This window comes from Urocitellus parryii, chromosome 10, assembly GCF_045843805.1.
Source record: "Urocitellus parryii isolate mUroPar1 chromosome 10, mUroPar1.hap1, whole genome shotgun sequence".
Classification (NCBI taxonomy): domain Eukaryota; kingdom Metazoa; phylum Chordata; class Mammalia; order Rodentia; family Sciuridae; genus Urocitellus; species Urocitellus parryii.
In genome coordinates, this window is record NC_135540.1 from 139147271 (window position 1) to 139165799 (window position 18529).

At 49.4% G+C, this 18529-nt stretch overlaps 1 protein-coding gene across 2 annotated transcripts in view; it reads left to right on the forward strand.

Annotated features, from left to right (window-relative positions):
• The window catches only part of Slc2a9 (solute carrier family 2 member 9), a 132278-nt gene that overhangs the window by 85913 nt on the left and 27836 nt on the right, over window positions 1-18529 (forward strand). For both annotated transcript variants that reach the window (XM_077803363.1, XM_077803364.1), the window contains 3 exons: window positions 989-1099; window positions 7007-7108; window positions 8681-8756. In XM_077803363.1, the coding sequence (XP_077659489.1) occupies window positions 989-1099; window positions 7007-7108; window positions 8681-8756 (289 nt within the window). The remainder of the gene's footprint in view (window positions 1-988; window positions 1100-7006; window positions 7109-8680; window positions 8757-18529) is intronic.

The following is an 18529-nucleotide window of genomic DNA, read 5'->3' on the forward strand; positions in this document are numbered from 1 at the left end:
GTGCCAGCCTCTCAGCCGGACGGTGCCCATCTGGGTCCAGGGTCTGCCCACACCTGCTGCCCTCCAGTCCAAACCCGAGGCCAAGGAAGAGAGCAACCAGATCGACACCACTTGTGCCCTGTGAACTGGCTTGAACCCTCTGTTTTACCAGAATTCACTGGGGACACGGCCTGTCCTTGGGGACCTTAGTCGACTCGGCCAGGTGCCTACTATTTGTCACCTTGCTCCAGCCCCAAGCCGTCCTGCAGGGCAGGTGGCACCATCCCCGTTCTCTGGATGAAGAAGCTGCAGCTTCCCGAGGTCAGGGGCCTGCCCGGGGTCCCAGGAGTAGCACCTGCCCTGGCAAACTCCTCTCCAGGCCTGCGTCCGGGGCGTCTGCTGGCGTCTCTGCGTCCTCAGCCCCTAGAACAGGCAGCGCTTCTGAGCCGCAGGACCTTGGGGGCAGGAAACTTCCCTGTCACAGGGGCTGCAGGATGCCCAGCAGTGTCCTGGGCCTCTAACCCCTGGGTGCCAGTGCCACCCCACTACCTGTGACAACCAAAGTGTCTCCAGAAATGCCGAGCACCCCCTGGGGGCAAAGCAGGCCCCACTGAGAACCTCGACCTAAACCAACGTGACTCGCTCAGTGGCTCCGGCTGAAGCTGAATGGCCGTCCCGTGCTTTAGCAATCAGTGAAGTTGAGTCTAACAACACTGAGCTGTTTCCTCTGTGACTCACAACAGCTTTCAAATCCCAAAGTTAGACCCGTCACTTAGAATCCCTCACCTTAGGCTGCTGTCCTCCCGAGCAGCCTGGCCTCTGCGTGGACACCGGGCTTCTGGCCAGCTCCTGCGTCAACGCCATTCCCAGGAGGTGGGGTTCCGTAGGGAAGACCTGGGCGAAGGGTGGAAACCGAGGGGCTGCCTCGCACAGCTCCAGCAGTGCTGGATTGGAGGTAGGAGTTAGAGCAAGGTCGCACTGACCTTCCTCTTTCTTTCCCACGTTACAGATTTGGTTCTACACTAACAGCATCTTTGGGAAAGCTGGGATCCCTCAAGAAAAGACGCCCTACGTCACCCTGAGCACGGGCGGGGTCGAGACCTTGGCCTCCATCTTCTCTGTAAGTCCTGAGGGGGATCCCGGGTGGGGTGACACCAGACCCAGGCAGCCAGGGTGGCCTTCCCAGGGGCACGCCCCCCTGTAGGTGGCCCTCGGGATGTCTGACCAGCTGGGAAGGTGCCCTTCTGTACTGTCCCCTCCTGCTAACCCCTCCCACTCCCAGTGACAGGGTCCGACCCCTGTGCCTGAGGCCCTGTCCTCCCTGGGAGTTCAGGGCAGAAGGATCCTGTGTGTCTCGGATCTCTTGCCCTGACTTTCAAAAAGTTCCACAACCATCATCTGTCACCTGGTCACCCCAAACAGGTAGGAGTTTAGGAAGCAGAGGAGGAAGGGCAAACCCCGTGCCGGGGAGGGCCAGGTGGATAACGGTGCTCAGAGCGGAGACTTGGAACCGCACTCTTTCTCCACCAGTGTATGCTAAGTGACATTTGCGGGGATGGGGGAGGGGGAGGTCCTGGGAGAATCCGGAGTCTAGGAGGAAATTGTCCAGGCTTTGGAATCTGGCCAGACTGGATTGAAGTCCCAGCTCTGCAACTCCTTGGCTGTGTGATGTTGAACCATGTGCACAAACTCTCTGAGCCCGTTTCCCTCTTGATGCCTGCTCAAGTCCCTGGGCTCTCACTGGGTGGGTCAGCACCTGGGGAAGGAGCAAGGACTAAACCAGAGAGCCATACCCGCTCCAGGGGGCTGCTCCCCAGATGGAGCTGAGGGTGTTGATGCTGGTGCAAACAGGCAAAGCTCCCCGGTCCTATTTCTGACTGATTTCACTCTATCTTGCTCCTTGTTCTTATGGAGTCATTCTAATCCAATACTCCTGACTCCAGAAGCCACTCCTTCCAGCCTCCCTCTGGCCAGCAGATCGTCCTCATCCTTGTTAACAGCTGATATTGAGCGAGGATTCCTTGGATGTGCCAGAAGGGAGGTCAATAGCTCCACCCTCCGGGAGAGGAGGAGGGACTGTGTAAGCTCAGGACTCAGACGCGGCCTCTGGAGGGGGCTCCTTCCAGCCCCTGTGCCTCCTCCAAGTGGCTCCACGGTGGATCTCAGCCATCTGGAGCCGGGAAGGTTCGTGATGGTGCCCGTCGGCCAGCTTGAGTCCAGCTGCTGACCTGTGCTGGGGTCACAGAGGGTCACTGCCGTGGCACCTTCCTGTAGGAGCTCACCATCCAATGGAGGCAGGCATGACCCAGGGTGGAACGAGGTCGTGCCTCTAAGGACACAGGCTCTGTGGACCCTGAGGGGGGAGCAACAACTTCCTCGCTCTGGGGGTGGAGCCATGTAACCGGGCACCTGTCCACTTCACAGTCACCCTAGGAGTTTCTACGGACTAGGGGTCACCCTCAAGTTGTGGTGATCTAGAAAGAAAGACCAAGAACAGACAATGACTGCATGCCACCCTGAGTCAGCTCTCCTGCTCGGAGCTTCAGGAGGGCTCCCTGGAGGAGGGGACCAGGAAGCCTGGAGCTGAGGGAGCCGCAGGACTCGGGAGAAGGGGAGTGCGCTGGGCAGCTGCCCACTTAGCTTCTAGAGGACCTGGAGAGGCGAGGGCAGGTACAGAGCAGTCCATGGAGACTGCTTCCCCAGCCCTGGACCCCCACGAGACCCCATGCAGCACAGTGCTGGGATTTGGGATGGACACTCCTGCTGAGCAACTCTGAGCGAAATCCCGATCCTCACTTACCAGCTGAGCGATCTTGGGAAACTGCCTGGCATCTCTGACTCTACTTGCTCATTTGCAAAATGTGCACGACTGTGGCCATCTGTAGTGGGCACAATTTTGGCTCCCAAAGAGGTTCACATCCGAACTCCAGGAAGCTGCGACTATGTCCCCTGGCTGGGCAAAAAGGGACTTGCCAATGTGGTCCAGTTAGGGATCTCCAGATAGGGAGGTCATCCTGGATGTCTGGGTGACCTCGGAGTTATGACGGGTTCTTTTAAGAGAGAACAGGAGGGTCAAGAAGAGAAGGAGGCAGGACCCTGGAAGCTGAGGCAGGAGGGAGGCCATCGCGGCCTTGGAAGATGCCCTCAGGAGCCGAGGAACTTGGGGACCTCTCGAAGCTGGGAGGGGGTGGAGACAGATCTCCAGGAGGGACCAGCCTGCTCACTCGGTGATGCTTTTCCCTGGGGGATGCTACACGCCGGTTGTTCTAGGCTAACAAGTTGGTGGTCATTGGTTACCGCAACAATCGGAGCTGCCTTCTGGTTGCCATGGAAACTAGACTGCAAGGGTGTGAAGGCCACTCCCTCCTCCCTGATGGTCAGCACCCAGCGGATCCCTTGCTATTTCAAAGTGCTGCTGACCTTGTTCCCAAATCATCTGACCTTTCAGGTTAACCACCTATCAAAAAGGGCCTCTCAATGTTTTCATTCTCACTGAGATTCTGACAGCTCAGTGCGCTGGCTCTGAGCTGGGGACATGGAGGAGGGAACACTTGCACCCCATCCGCGGTTCGTTCTGACCGAGGCTGTCACTTGGCAGCTTGGCAGATGCACTGACTGCCACCCTGTGAGATGGCTGCTGCTCCAGGTTGAGTCTTCTGTGCCGCGTTACTCTCCTGAGAGTGGACGTCCAGCCAGTGTCCTCCAGGCCAAGCAGGGCAGAGGTCTGCAGCTACATGGGGGTGGGGGTAGAGCTCACAGCGAGTCCTTATTCATGGCAGGAGGCATTTGTCATGGAGGTGGGGGGCTGTGCCCTAGGACTGAAGGCAGTAAATCCTTACTAGGACTCGCTGCCCGCAGTCTACCCACTCCCAGCAAATCCCATTTCAAAGTCAAAGCCTTCAGAGTTCACGCCTGAGGCTCAGGACTTGGGATCTTGCACGTGGGCCAGGAGAGAAGAGCTAAGTGGTGGAGCGTCTGGGCTCTGTGGTTCTGACTTCCCAGTTGGTAGCCTTGGGCCAGATGCGTGGCCTCTCTGTTTCCCATTTTCCCTCCTTGGGAACGTGGAGGTGATAACAGTTCTAGGTGTGATTGTGAGAACGGGGCAGTAATTCCCAGATCTGTGCCCACAACAGATGCTCAGTAAATGTGATCAAGCAGATACTTCATGATACCAGTTATGGTTGAATTATCTCCATAAATTCACATGTTGAAGTCCCCAAACCTCAGAATGTGACCTGATTTGGAAGCAGGGTCATTATGGATGTCACTGGTTAAGCTGAGGTCATACTGGACAAGGTGAGCCCCTGTTACGGTTTAGATGAGGTATCCACCAAAGCTCACGGGTGAGACAGTGCAAGAAGGTTCAGAGAGACGACTGGGCTATCTCCTTAACCCCGCCAGCAGATTAATCCCCTGGTAGGATTAACTGAGTGGCCACTGAAGTGGTGGGCTGTGGCTGGAGGAGTGGGAATGGCAGAGTGGCTTTGGGTACATGTTGCGTCTGGCAAGTGGAGACCTCTCTGCTCCCTGTCCACCATGTGAGCTGCTTCCCTCCGCCTCACTCTGCCTCAGCCTCACCTCCAGCCCCGAGGAGCGGAGCTGGCTTTCTGGGGACCAAGATCTCGGAAACCCTGAGCCCCTAGACACACCTTTCCTCCTTTACAGTGGTCCTGTTGGGTCCTTTAGTCCCAGCAGTGAAAGGCTGGCTAAAACAGCTCACATTCCACATGTGTGTCCTCGTGGCATGGAGATGCACACACAGGGACAAGGCCAAGCGACTATCAGGGCTGAGCTGGCAAAAGATCCAGAAGCGACGGCCCGGAGCACCCTCCCCAGCACCTTCAGGGGGTCGCAGGTGGCCCTGCCAATGCATCCATCTCCTACCTCTCCTCCCTTCTGTCCTCTCTGGCCTCCACACGTCCCCTGGCCTGAGAATGAAGAATGCAGGGATAGGCACTCGCTCCATCGGCAGGTGTTGGCTTGACACCTACTGTCAGGCATTCCTCAGGTTCTGAGGAGCAGGAAGAAGGCCCTGGCCTTCAGGTGTGGAAGGATGCCAGGGGGCGGGAGCGAGGCGCACCAGCAGATGGTTGAGCACTCTTCGTCTCCGTGTTCAGGAGTTGGATGTCCAGGTGGGACAGGGACAGTGGGATATTACAAAGTAGTGGCTTTGTCTACATCTAGTTTGGGAAATCTTAATGTCTCAAGAATCAGAAAAGACTTTGTGAATGATCCCAACTTTGCCACTTACTAGCTATGTGACCTGGGACAAAGTCTCTGCACCCCAGGATTTTTATCCATATACTGAGATGATCAATAGGAACTACTTTGTAAAGTTACTGCAGGTGTTAAATTAATTGATGCATGCCTGCCTCAAACATAGGTGCTCAGTAAAGAGCCACCAACTATTTTTATCTAGACTAAATGCATTGGCATCAGAAAAGGGGAGAAATTAATTCACAAAAGAGTTGACCAACTTTTTCAAGGCCTTACAAACAGCTAGAGGCAGGAGCTGAGGCCAGACCCCTTGATTGACAGGAAGAGTTCATCTTCTGCCCTGCCTTGGAAGCCCCTGTGGCCAGGAGCCTGCTTCAGCCACTGTGCGTTCTCTCCCTCTGATCTCAGCCCCTGCAAAGAGGGTGCTTCCATTCCCACCTTTCAGGTGGGGAAACTGAGGCTTAAATAAGCTCAGTTGCCATCCTTGGTGCAGGGACGGCTAGTGCAGGATTAGGACTGGAACCCAGGTACTTCTGGACGTTGCCTGTGCTGTCCTGTTGGCCCAGATTTTCAGAGGGCTGAGTCTGCAGGCCTGGGTCAGCTCCGCCCTGAGCCAAGCCTTTCGGAGAGGAAGTCCCTTCTCTGCAGGCGTCCATCAGCCAGGCCTGCTTTCCTCCTCCCCCTGACTTTCTGCCCCAGAGACACCCTCCTGTCCCCTCAGTGCCTTGCCTCAGTGACTGGGAGGCCTGTGGCCCCAGAAGTACCACGTGGCCTGGCGGTCTGGGCTCTAAGCAGAGCAGGGCGTGGGGCAAGAGGGAAAGTCAGAGGCGCTGATGTCCCTGCAGTGAGCCTCCCTGGGAGAGAGGCCCCAGGGCTTTGGGGCAGCTTGCAACTGTCCATCTCAGTGCTCTGGCTTTTGACCGTCGCTGGAAGGCTGACGTGCTTGGCTTCTCCTTGTCCAAGCCAGATGGCCCTCTTGGAAGGGGCTCCCAGCCGCTAGGCCTCTGCCCCTCTGCCTGACAAGCTCCCTCCATCTCTGCCAGCTATTGTCTCTTCCAAAAAGCCGGGCCAGATTGCTCAGTGAGCCAAACCATGAATTTCTGCACAGACAACCGAGATTCAGTTCCTGGCTCTCTCACTTCCCAGCTGTGTGGCATCTGCTGAGTGACTTCACCTCTCTGATTCTCTTCTCTTTTTGTGAAATGGGGATGGGAGGATGGCCCCGACATAATCAGAGTACCTAAGGTGTGTGCCGCGTGCAGTCTCGTTTAACCCCCCGCCCCCCCAGACACCCTTGTTGGAGGTGTTTTGGTTCTCCTGTTGCAGATAGAGGCCCCAGGCCTCTGGGACACTGACCCTCCAGACTTTGGGGGAGGAGCAAAGGACACACCTCCTCCAGGGCCTGCTGCCCTGTGCCCAGCCTCGAGATCGGACCCTAGGGAAGTACACCATGGGGGGCCAGAGCAGGGGCCTGGGTGGCAGGCTGGCTCTGCAGGGGGGGAGGGCTGCGGTGACCACCTCCTTCCAGCAGAGCAGGAGAGAGACTGCTGACCGCGCGGGCACTGGGAGCTTCTCTCCCTCCTTTGTCATGACACCCTTGCTCCCCAGGCGGTGGCCATGGGGGACGAGGCCAGGCTGTGTCAGGGTCAAAGCCAGCCTTGAACCATGGCCCTCATGGGCTCTCAGGGCCATTTCCCTCCTCCTGCTGTGAAGGTGAATAAGAGCGAGCTCTCATTCATTCTCTCTCTCTCTCTCTCTCTCTCTCTCTCTCTCTCGCTCTCTCTCTCTCCACCCCCCCCCCCCGGAATAGGGCTTGGTCATCGAGCGCCTGGGACGGAGACCCCTCCTCATTGGAGGCTTCGGGCTGATGGCCCTCTTCTTCGGGGCGCTCACGGTCACCCTGGTGCTGCAGGTGAGTGGTGCAGCTGCCGCCTCGGGGGAGGTCAGCCTGGAGCTCCTTCCCGGCTTCAGCACCCCGGGGCCTTTGGTCAGCAGAGCCCGTCTGCCTCCAGGCTGCCTGTGATACAGCCCTCCCTAGGGGTCAGCTCCAGGGCAGCCGGGTGGTCACCAGAGGCCTGGCTCTGGTCCTGTCACAACCACTGATGAGCTGTGTGATCTTGGGCAAGCTATGACCCTCTGAGCCTCAGTGTACCCCTCTGTGGGACAGAGGAGATTGCACAGATGACCCTAGGATGCCCCTTCCAGCACAGGGCACCATTAGGTACCTCTCCATTGCCACCCTGTAGCCTGGAGTCACCCGCAGGGCCCTGGAGCTGGACCACCTGTGTGGAATCCTGGCTTTCCCACTTGCTCACCCTGAGACTCGGCCAGCCCCTCACCCTATCTGCCCCTCTTGAGGCCCCATCTCTAAAATGCAACCCTTGTCCCTATCCCCTGGGGTGCTGCAGGGGTTAAATGAGACAAATGCTGGTTGAGCGCATGGTTTACAGGAGGGATGGCGATGCTCTTCATCCTTGTGAGTTGATCGTTGTTTTCTCCTTTTGTGGGTATGAGAAGCCCCCAGCATGCACGTAGACAAATGAGCAGAGCTGGGCATGGATCCGGGGTCTTGGGTTCAAGCCCACTGACCCCTGTGCCGTTCAGGGCAGCTCACATTAACTGGGCACTTACTGGATATCTAAGCCAGGCTGTTGGCAGCAAGCAGCATCTGTTGGCATTTTTCTAGAATGAACCTCAGTGTTGAAGTGGTCCATGTTTCTCCTCGGCCAGATGTCTTAATGTCCCAGAGTGTCTAGAAGAGGCGATCGTAGCATGGTGGGGTCTGAGGGACCTTCAGAGGGGAGGCGATAGGGAATGTGCTGACCAGCAGGAAGAGGGGACTTCTGGCACGTTGGTTCCCTCCCATGGCCAGGTCCGAGGTTGTCCTCAGTGAGGGTGGCCAGGCAGGCTCCTGGACCTCAGAGGTTCTGAAAAGCCACATGGGCAAGGTGCTGGGCAGGGTCCTCCTGCTGCTGCATCAGATGCTCAAAGTCTTGCTTCACAAGGGTCCAGAGCTCTCCTACTGGCCACCCTGGCCTCCAGGGCCACTCGCCACCCAGATGAGTGGCAGCCCATCCAGACACCTTCCACGGTGTGGATGCGCTCCGCTCCTAGCTCACAGGATGGCAGGGTCCCAGTGTGGTGCTGTAGGTAATGAGAGGGACAATCGAGAGGCCCGTTTGGCGTGTGATGACTGTGGACCTTCTCCCACTGCCTGCCTCAGACAGCACCCTCAGTCAGCCGAGCTCTTCATCCAGTCACCGCTTCCCTGTGCCCAGGGCTCTGGGGACTCTGCCTGCCATCTCACTGCTCCTCCGGGTGGGAAGATGTTCTGAGTCGTCCTCATGGTCTCCATGTCATGGAGGTTGAAAACGGGGCACACAGCGGCCTGTGGTGGTCATGCAGATGCACTGAGTGGGAGGGGGGCCAGGTCCTCCTGTCACACCCGGCCTGGTCCCCAGCCTGCATCGCCATCCTCCCGCAGGACCATGCCGCCTGGATCCCTTACCTGAGCATCGTGTGCATCCTGGCCGTCATCGCCTCCTTCTGCAGTGGCCCAGGTAAGCCCCCTCTGGCCCGGGATCGTGACTGCAGCCAGCAGAGGGCTGGCCTCACAGATGGGGAACCAGGACCCGGGCAGGGGAAGGATGGGGCCCTGCCTTCCCCTGAGCCTTAGAAACAATCCCCAGGGGGCTGCCTTCATTCCACCCAGAGAGGGCCAGCAAGTGCTGAACAGAGGTGAGTGGACAGCACCGTACCCAACGACAGCTCTCTGAGGACTGTGGGCCAGATCCAGGGCTGGTTTGTGGTGGATCAACTCTGGCTGAGGTGCGCTCTGCCCAGGGAGAAGTCGTGGTTAGTGTGGAGGAGAGAACAGTGAGGTGTCTACACTGGACCCATGACACTAGGTGTGTGTTAACTCACTTCAGACCCTGGCCATCTAGAGGAGGCAGAGGCAGAAGGTGACTTTCAGGAGTGAGCAGGTGAGGGTGCTGCCTGGCCTCAGGCTCAGCCCTAAGCCCCACCTTGTGTGGGGCCTGCGTGAGTCTGGGGTGTGGAGGATCCTAGCCCCGCTTGGTCAGGACGGCCATTCCCTGGCCACGGGTCATTGGGAAAGTCCCTCTTCTTCTAGAGCATTGGTGTGCCCATCTATAGGATGGAATGCTACCGAGGGCTGTGCCACTCCTTGGCCCTGTGTCCATGTCCAGCAGAGGCCTCCACTGAGGTCAAGGTAGGGCGAGGAGGTGGGCGGGGCAGGGTCTGACAGGGCTGTGAGCTCTCTCCATGAGATGATGTTCGTGGCTCTTGGTTTTTATTTCTCTGTTGATGAAAAGACCAACTTTCCATCAAAACCAATGGGATTGAACTCCTGTCTTTGTGCGGCTGATTTTCATGGTCCTCATGTTCTCAACTCTGTCATGTTTGTGATGGATGAAAAGCATTGGTCCCTGTCCAGGACATGGGGTGGCATAATGAGGTGGCAGAGTGGTGATGCAGTGGTGGGGGAGGGCAGCGGGCACATGCACACATCCACACCGTGCCAGGGGCTGGTCGGAACAGCCGAGGCAGCAGAAGCCACCTCCCAGGTGGGCAGAGAACAGCAGGTGGATGAGCGGCGGCTCACGTGGGGTTAGCTGTGGACTCGGGAGTCGCCGTGCCTAGACCACAGCGTGTCTCCCCCTAGTAGAAAACAGGTCCGCGAGAGGCCTCGTCGGCCATCCTCATCTTGTCCTGAGAAGCTAGAACTGTGCCCAGGACGGAGGGAGTGCTTCATGAAGGTCTTTTCAATGAAATGACTGAGGGAAGCTGGGAGGGGCCGTGGCAGTGTGAGCGGGTGAACGTGGAGCCTGACCTGGCGACGGATCTTCCAAAATGAAGCCTCGGGGGTGGGGGGGGCATGGAGACCAGAGGTCCCCCGTTGTGTGATATCCCTGGGGCTCCAAGAAGAGGCTGCTGGGGTTTAATAGCATCAGAAAAAAAGGTGAAGCCAAGGACACCGATGGCATGTGGCAAAGGGGTCAGTGGAGCCAGTTCAATTCTTCATTGGAGAGAGAACAGCAAGAAGGTTCCACCCATTCCCATGGATTTCCAGGCCCTGCTGAGCCCCTGGGGGCGGGGACAGCGGGCAGAGGCAGGGAGGTAGTGAACTCCATGGGTGAAGCCCTAACATGGACCTTCCTTCCACCTTGGCCGGGAGCTCCTTCACTGCCAACCTGAAGGGTGGACTTGGGACTTGTAACCAAACTTACTCACTTAAAAACAATCCCCAGGCGCTGGGGCTGGGGCTCAGTGGTAGAGCGCTCACTGGGCACGTGTGAGGAACTGGGTTCAACCCTCAGCACCACATAAAAATAAAGATACTTACAATGAAAAAAATACATATTATACATATTTTTAAAAATTCCAAGGCCAATTCACAATTGCTAGACTGTGGAACCAACCCAGATGCCCTTCAATAGATGAATGGATAAAAAAAAAAAAAATGTGGCATTTATACACCATGGAGTATTGCGCAGCATTAAAAAGTGACAAAATCGTGGAATTTTCAGGGAAATGGATGGCACTAGAGCAGATTATGCTTAGTGAAGCTAGCCAATCCCTAAAAAAACAAATACCAAATATCTTCTTTGATATAATGAGAGCAACTAAGAACAGAGCAGGGAGGAAGAGCAGGAAGAAAAGATTAACATTAAACAGAGACATGAGGTGGGAGGGAAAGGGAGAGAAAAGGGAAATTGCATGGAAATGGAGGGAGACCCTCATTGTTATACAAAATTACATATAAGAGGTTGTGAGGAGAATGGGAGAATAAACAAGGAGAGAAATGAATTACAGTAGATGGGGTAGAGAGAGAAGATGTGAGGGAAGGGGAGGGAGGATAGTAGAGGATAGGAAAGGTAGCAGAATACAACAGTTACTAATAGGGCATTATGTAAAAATGTGGTTGTGTAACCGATGTGATTCTGCAATCTGTATACGGGGTAAAAATGGGAGTTCATAACCCACTTGAATCTAATGTATGAAATATGATATGTCAAGAGCTTTGTAATGTTTTGAACAACCAATAAAAAGAAGAAAAAAAAAATCCCAAGACCACTGACCAAGAACAGTAATCCTCAGTAGCAAACTCAAGCTATGTGCCTTGAATGCTTGCTACGTGTAGTCTAAATTCTGAGCCACTTGAACAGCTCATATTAGTCACTGTGGCATGAAAACATGTGCCCAGGCGGTGGTGGCTCAGCACAGCGACATCCGTTTCCTACTCACGTGACATCCGTGGCTGTCGCCCCAGGCAGGTGGGTGGCCTGGGTCCAGGCTCCTGCTGTTCTCTGGCTCTGCCAGCCCTGGGGTCCCATAGTCTGCATATCCAGTAGGCAGGAGGGGAACAGACTGGGCACGGAGCTTCCTAGAAGCCTTGGCCCAGGGAGCACTTCTCGTCCACTCCTGTTCCAGCGCGTCTCCTGGCCTGACCTAGATGCAGGGTCTGTGCTACGAACAGCAGCTTCCCAAGAAGCTCAGCACTGGCCTGAATCTAGAAGGTCCTCAGCAAGGGTGTGTGGATGGATTATGACCAGGGAACTCTGAGGGAAGGGGCCGGGCAGATGCTGTCACAGCGGAGAGCAGTAAGGTGTGGACAGCAGAGGACTGAGCCCACAGGGTCCCCAGAGTACTCAGCTCCACTGGAGGCAGGGGCTTGGGTCTGCCCAGCCCGGTCCTGCCCTCTGCTGAGTCCTGGCCAGGCTTGCTCGGTGTCCACTCACTCCAGCATCAGGGCACTGAGCGTTCTTGAGCACTGACTTTAGCCCACACGCTGCCCCGGCTGGCCGGCATCCGTCACCCGAGACTGCACGAGAGCCTTGCAAATCAGGGGCAACCACTCCTTTTACAAGGAGGATGCTGAAGTCCAGAGAGGTTGCAAGGCTCCCCTAGCATGGAACAGCTAGTATGCGTTGAACTTGGGATTTGAACCCAGATCTTTAAAATCTTGTTCCTTTCATTCCACTACAAAGCATAAGAACTTGAATCCAGGCACTGCCCTGAGCTTTCCTTCATATGTTCACATCTGTTCCTCTCTTAATCTGTTGTGTGTTGCACTTTTTGTTTGTTTTTAAGTGTTAGTGATTATTTTTTTATTTGTTAACTAGTTATCCATGAAAGTAGAATGCATTTTGACACATCATACATAAATGGAGTATTACTTCTCATGACGTAGAGTCACACCAGTCATGTAATCATGTATGCGTAGAGGGCAATAATGTCTGATTCTTCCTACTTCATTCCTACTTCCAAACCCCCTCTCTTCCCTCCACTCCCCTCTGCCTATTCCAAAGTACCTCTATTCTTCCCTATCCCCTCTCCTTTATTGAGAACTAGTATCCACATATGAGAGAAAACATTCAGCCTTTGCTTCTTTAGGATTGGCTTATTTCACTTAGCATGATATTCTCCAGCTCCATCCATTTACTGGATAGTGTCATAATTTCATTCTTCTTTAAGACTGAGTAATATTTCATTGTGAATGTATACACCACATTTTCTTTATCCATTCCTCTTTTGAAGGGCACTTAGGTTGGTTCCATAGTTTAACTATCATGAGTTGACCTGCTATAAACATTGACATGGCTGTGTCACTGTGGTAAAGCATACAAAGTAAACTCAAGAATCAATAAATGGGATGGATTTAAACTAAAAAGCTTCTTCTCAGCCAAGGAAGCAATCAATAACATGAAGAGAGAGCCTACAGAATGGGAGAAAATCTTTACCACCTGTACCTCAGATAAAGCATTAATCTCCAAGATATATAAAGATCTCAAAAAACTTAACACCAAAAGATGATAATAACCCAATCAATAAATGAGCTAAAGAACTAACAGACACTTCACAGAAAAAGAAATACAATTGATAAAAAAAATATATGAAAAAACGTTCAACATCTCTAGCAACTAGAACAGTGCAAATCAAAACTAGTCTAAGATTTCATCTCCCTCCAGTCAGAATGGCAATTATCAAGAATAAAAGCAACAATAAATATTGGTGAGGATGTGGGGGAAAAGGTTCACTCATACATTGCTGATGGTACTGAAAATCGATTCTTTTTAATAAGCATTTGTTGATTCTTGATTTTACCTCTTGTGCTTTAGGAGTCTTGTTAGGGAAGTCAGTTCCTAAGCTGACATGGTGGAGATTTGGACCTACTTTTTCTTCTATTAGGCACAGGGTCTCTGTTCTAGTGCCTAAGTCCTTGATTCACTATGAGTTGAGTTTTGTGTGGGGTGAGAGACAGAGGTTTAATTTCTTTTTGCTACCTATGGATTTCCAGTTTTCCCAGCACCATTTGTTGAAGAGGCTATCTTTTCTCCAATGTATGTTTTTGGAACCTTTGTCTAGTAGGAGATAACTGTATTTATGTGGATGTGTCTTCTATTCTCTATCATTGATCTATCTGTCTGTTTGGCACCAATACCAGGCCATTTTTGATACTATGGCTCTATAGTATAAAGTCTGGTACTGTGATGTTTCCTGCTTCACTTCTCTTGCTAAGGATGGCTTTGGCTATTCTGGGTCTCTTATTTTTCCAAATGAATTTCATGATTGCTTTTTCTAATTCTATGAAGAATGTCATTATAATTTTAATAGGAATTGCATTAAATCTGTATAATGCTTTGGGTACTATGGCCATTTTGACAATGTTAATTCTGCCTATTCAAGAGCATGGGGGACCTTTACATCTTCTAAGGTCTTCTTCTACTTCTTTCTTTAGTGTTTTGTAGTTTTCATTGTAGAGGTCTTTCACCTCTTTCATCAGATTGATTTCCCATTTTTTTTAAGCTATCGTGAATGGGGTAGTTTTCCTGATTTCTCCTTCAGTGGATTCATCACTTATATATAGATCACATTTGATTTATGGGAGGTGATTTTATACCCTGCTATTTTGCTGAATTCATTTATTAGTTCCAGAAGTTTTCTGGTGGAATTTTTTTTTTTTAATCTTTGACATATAGAATCATGTCATTGGCAATAGGGATAGTTTAAGTTCTTCTTTTCCTTTTTGTATCTCTTTAATATCTTTCTTCTGGTTGTCCTTGCTAGGATTTCAAGGATGATGTTGAATAGACGTGGTGAAATAGGGCATCTCTGTCTTGTTCCAGTTTTTAGAGGGAATGCTTTCAATTTTTCTCCATTTAGAATGATGTTGGCCTTGGGTTTAGCATTATAGCTTTTATACTGTTGAGGTATGTTCCTACTATCCCTAATTTTTCTAGTATTTTGAACATGAATGAATGCTGTATTTTGTCAAGTGCTTTTTTTTTGCATCTATTGAGATAATCATGTGATTCTTGTCTGTAAGTCTATTGATGTGATTAATTACATTTATGGATTTCCATATGTTGAACTAATCTTGAATCTCTCAGATGAACCCCACATGATCATGGTGCACTATCTTTTAAATATGTTTTTATATATGATTTTTCAGAATTTTACTGAGAATTTTTGCATCTAAATTAATGAGGGATACTGGTCTGAAATTTTCTTTCCTTGCTGTGTCTTGTCTGGTTTTGGTATCAGAGTGATACTAGCTTCACAGAATGGGTTTGTAAGGGTTTCCTCCTTTTCTATTTCATGGAATAATTTGAGGAGTATTGGTGTTAGTTCTTCTTTGAAGGTCTTGTAGAACTTGGCTGAGAATCCATCTAGTCCTGGGCTTTTCTTAATTGGTAGGTTTTTGATGTGTCTTCTATTTCATTTTTTGAAATTGACTTGTTTAAATCATGTGTTCCTCCTGATTCAGTTTGGGTAGGTCATGTGTCTCTAGAAATCTGTCAATGTCTTCAAGATTTTCTATTTTATTGAAGTATAAATTTTAAAAATAGTTTCTGGTTATCTTTTATGTTTCAGTAGTGTCTATAATGATATTTCCTTTTTCATCACAGATTTTAATCATTTGAGTTTTTCTCTTTTTCTTCATCAATGTGGCTAATGGTTAATCAATTTTTTTTTTCGAAGAACCAACTTTTTGTTTTGTCTATTTTTTTCAATTGTTTGTTTCCATTTCATTGATTTCAGCTCTGTTTTTAATTATTTCATCTTTTCTACTGCTTTTCTTGTTGATTTGTTCTTCTTTGTCTAGGGCTTTATGATGTAATGTTAGGTCACTAGGTCATTTACTCACTGACTTTCTATTCTTTTAATGAATGAGCTCAATGCCATGAGCTTTCCTCTTAGCGCTGTCTTCATAGTGTCCCAGGGATTTTGATAAGTTGTATCACTATTCTTATTTATCTCTAAGTATTTTTCAAATTAACCCTTTATTTCTTCTCTTATCCATTCATCATTCATTAGTGTATTATTTAGTCTCCAGGTGTTAGAGTAGCTTCTACTTTTTATTCTATCATTGAATTCTAATTTTATTCCATTATGGTCTGATAGAATGCAGGGTATTAGCTCTACATTTTTTTTTGGGGGGGGATATTTGCTAAGAATGGCTTCGTGACATAATATATGGTCTATTTTAAAGAAGGATCCTGTGTGCTGATGAGAAGAAAGTATATCCACTCATTGATGGATGGAATATTCTACATATATATCTGTTAAGTCTAAATTATTGATTGTATTATTTAGTTCTATAGTTTCTTTGTTTAGTTTTTGTATAGAGGATCTATCCAGTAGCGAGAGAGGTATGTTAAAGTCACCCAGTATTATAGTGTTGTGGTCTATTTGATTCTTGAAATTGAGAAGGGTTTGTATGATGTATGTAGATGCTCCATTGTTTGGGGCATAAATACTTACGATTGCTATGTCTTGTTGTTGTATAATTCCCTTAAGCAGTATGAAATGGACTTCTTTGTCCTCTCTGATTAACTTCAGCTTGAAGTCCACTTTATCTGATATGATAAAGGGTTTCTATCCCCTGCTTATTTACGAGATCCATGTGAATGATATGCTTTTTCACATCCTTTCACCTTCAGTCTTTGGATTGCCTATGAGATGAGTCTCTTGGAGACAGCATATTGTTGGATTTCATTTTTAATCCAATCTACCAGTCTGTGTCTTTTGATTGATGAGTTTAGGCCATTAACATTCAAGGTTATTATTGAGATATGATTTGTATTCCCAGGCATTTGGGTTATATCTGGTTTATTTGAATTAGTTCCTCCTTTGATTAACTATTTCTTTAATGTAGTTACTCCCTTTGCTGGTTTTCATTTTTTTAAACTTCATCTTCATGGAATATTTTGTTGAGAATATTCTGTAGCACAGGCTTTCTAGTTGTGAATTGTTTTAACTTTTGTCATGGAAGGTTTTTATTTTATCTTCAAATTTTAATTTTTCTGGGGATATTATTCTTGGCTGGCATCCATTTTCTTTCAGCGCTTGGTATATATTATTTCAAGACCTCCTAGCTTTGAGGGTCTGAGTTGAGAGATCAGCTGAGATCCAGGTTAGTTTCCTTCAAAGTGTTAAAGAAAAATTGTTGTTTTTCTCTGGCAGCCTTTAAAATTCTATGTTAGTCATTCTTATTATAATGTGCCTTGGTGTGGGTCTGTTGTAATTTTGTACATTTGGGATCCATAAGCCTCTTGTATTTGATTTTCCATTTCATTATTTATGTTTGAGACATTTTCTGGTGTTATTTCATTGAAAATATTGTGCATTCCTTTGGTTGGTAGCTCCATGCCTTCATCTGTATCAATAAATCTTAAATTGGTCTTTTCATGTTATCTCATAATCTTTAGAAGTTCTGTTCATGGTTTCTTAACATTCTCTCTGTGTGGTCAACTTTATTTTCAAGATTATATAGTTTGTCTTCATTGCCTGAGGTTCTGTCTTCCAAGTGGTCTAATCTGTTGCCTTACATTGAATTTTGAATTTGGTTTATTGATTCCTTCATTTTGAGGATTTCTGCTTGATTTCTTTTCAGAATCACTATCTTTATTGAAGTAATCTTTTACCTCCTGAATTTTATTCCTGATTTTACTCCTTACATCGCCCTTTGCCTCACAGATCAGTTTAACTATGTACATTCTAAACTCCTTCTCTGACATTCCTTCCACTATGATGTCACTGGATTCTGTTGTTGGCGCATCTTGGTTTGTTTGAGTTGATTTGTTCCCTTGTTTTTTTCATGCTGTTTGTGAATGTAAATCATTTTGACCAGCACAGTCTCCAGCCACCACTGCTTCATGTGCTGTCTCAACACAGAAGCCAGAGGCAGCCCTTGGTCTTTGTCTATTAAACCAGACCCCAAAGTCACAGCACTTTGTGTGGATGGATGGCTATGCCCATACATGCTGAGCTTCAAAACAAACAGAGGCAGAACAAGAGCAGGAGAACAATGTCAGAGCTGGAGGGGACCCCAGAGGTCACTCAGAAAATGAGGGAGCATTTCAGGGTCTGGAGTGATTTAGAATTCAGGTGTCTCAAGTTCAGAAGAGGCCAGAAGATTTTCTAGTCCAATCATTCATTGGAAGCTTAAGTTCCAGCTATGGTTTCCTGGCCATAAATTTGTCCAGCTATGGCTTGATTGCTCCTATTGATAGGGAACTCACTACCATCCATAGCAGATAAGATCCAGCCCATGGCCTATTTTGCTGACTGACATATATCCTTTTACTTCTTTTTTTTTTATGTCAGTGACCATGTGTGGCCTGAAAAGTCTCATACAGAAGAAAATCTGTATGAGATTTTCTTTGAAAAATCTCTGTTACAGAGATTATCTACTTTTACAGAAAAAAAAAAAAGTTTGACAATTGACTCTGCAGTCCCTTGATTCTGACATTCAGAAGTAGTGAGAGTGAGGTATTACATGAGGAACACATGAAGGAATTCAGGCAGCAGAAATAGCCAATAAAACTGTCAGAAATAAAATGAAGATAATATCAATGGAACCACAAATAAAACCACTTAGGCCAGAGTTACATGGCTCAAAAATGGTTCTATCACCTAGAAAAGTTTTTAAAGCCCCAATACCCAGGCTGCATCGAAGGTTAGGCAAGTCACAATCTCTGGGGGTCAGATGCAGGCTCAGGATTTTCTAACAGTGCATGATTCCAAAGTATAGCACCTTAGCTAGTACAGGGCTTCTCAAACCTGGCCAGATGTGGTAAGACCCCCCCCCCCGGGGCAGCTAAAAACACTGGCTTCATCCAACATCCACTGAGAGGACATCTGGGTGGTGCCCAGCAAGACCCACCTGGCTGAGGTTGGCCCCTTACCAGCCCCTGCAAAGGGTCATGCACCTTGGGGTGCATGGAGACTTCCCCTCTCTCTGCGTGGTTTTAGAGCTTCCCAGGCTACCTTGGTCTGCAGCAGCTGCTTTCTCAAGAACAATCAA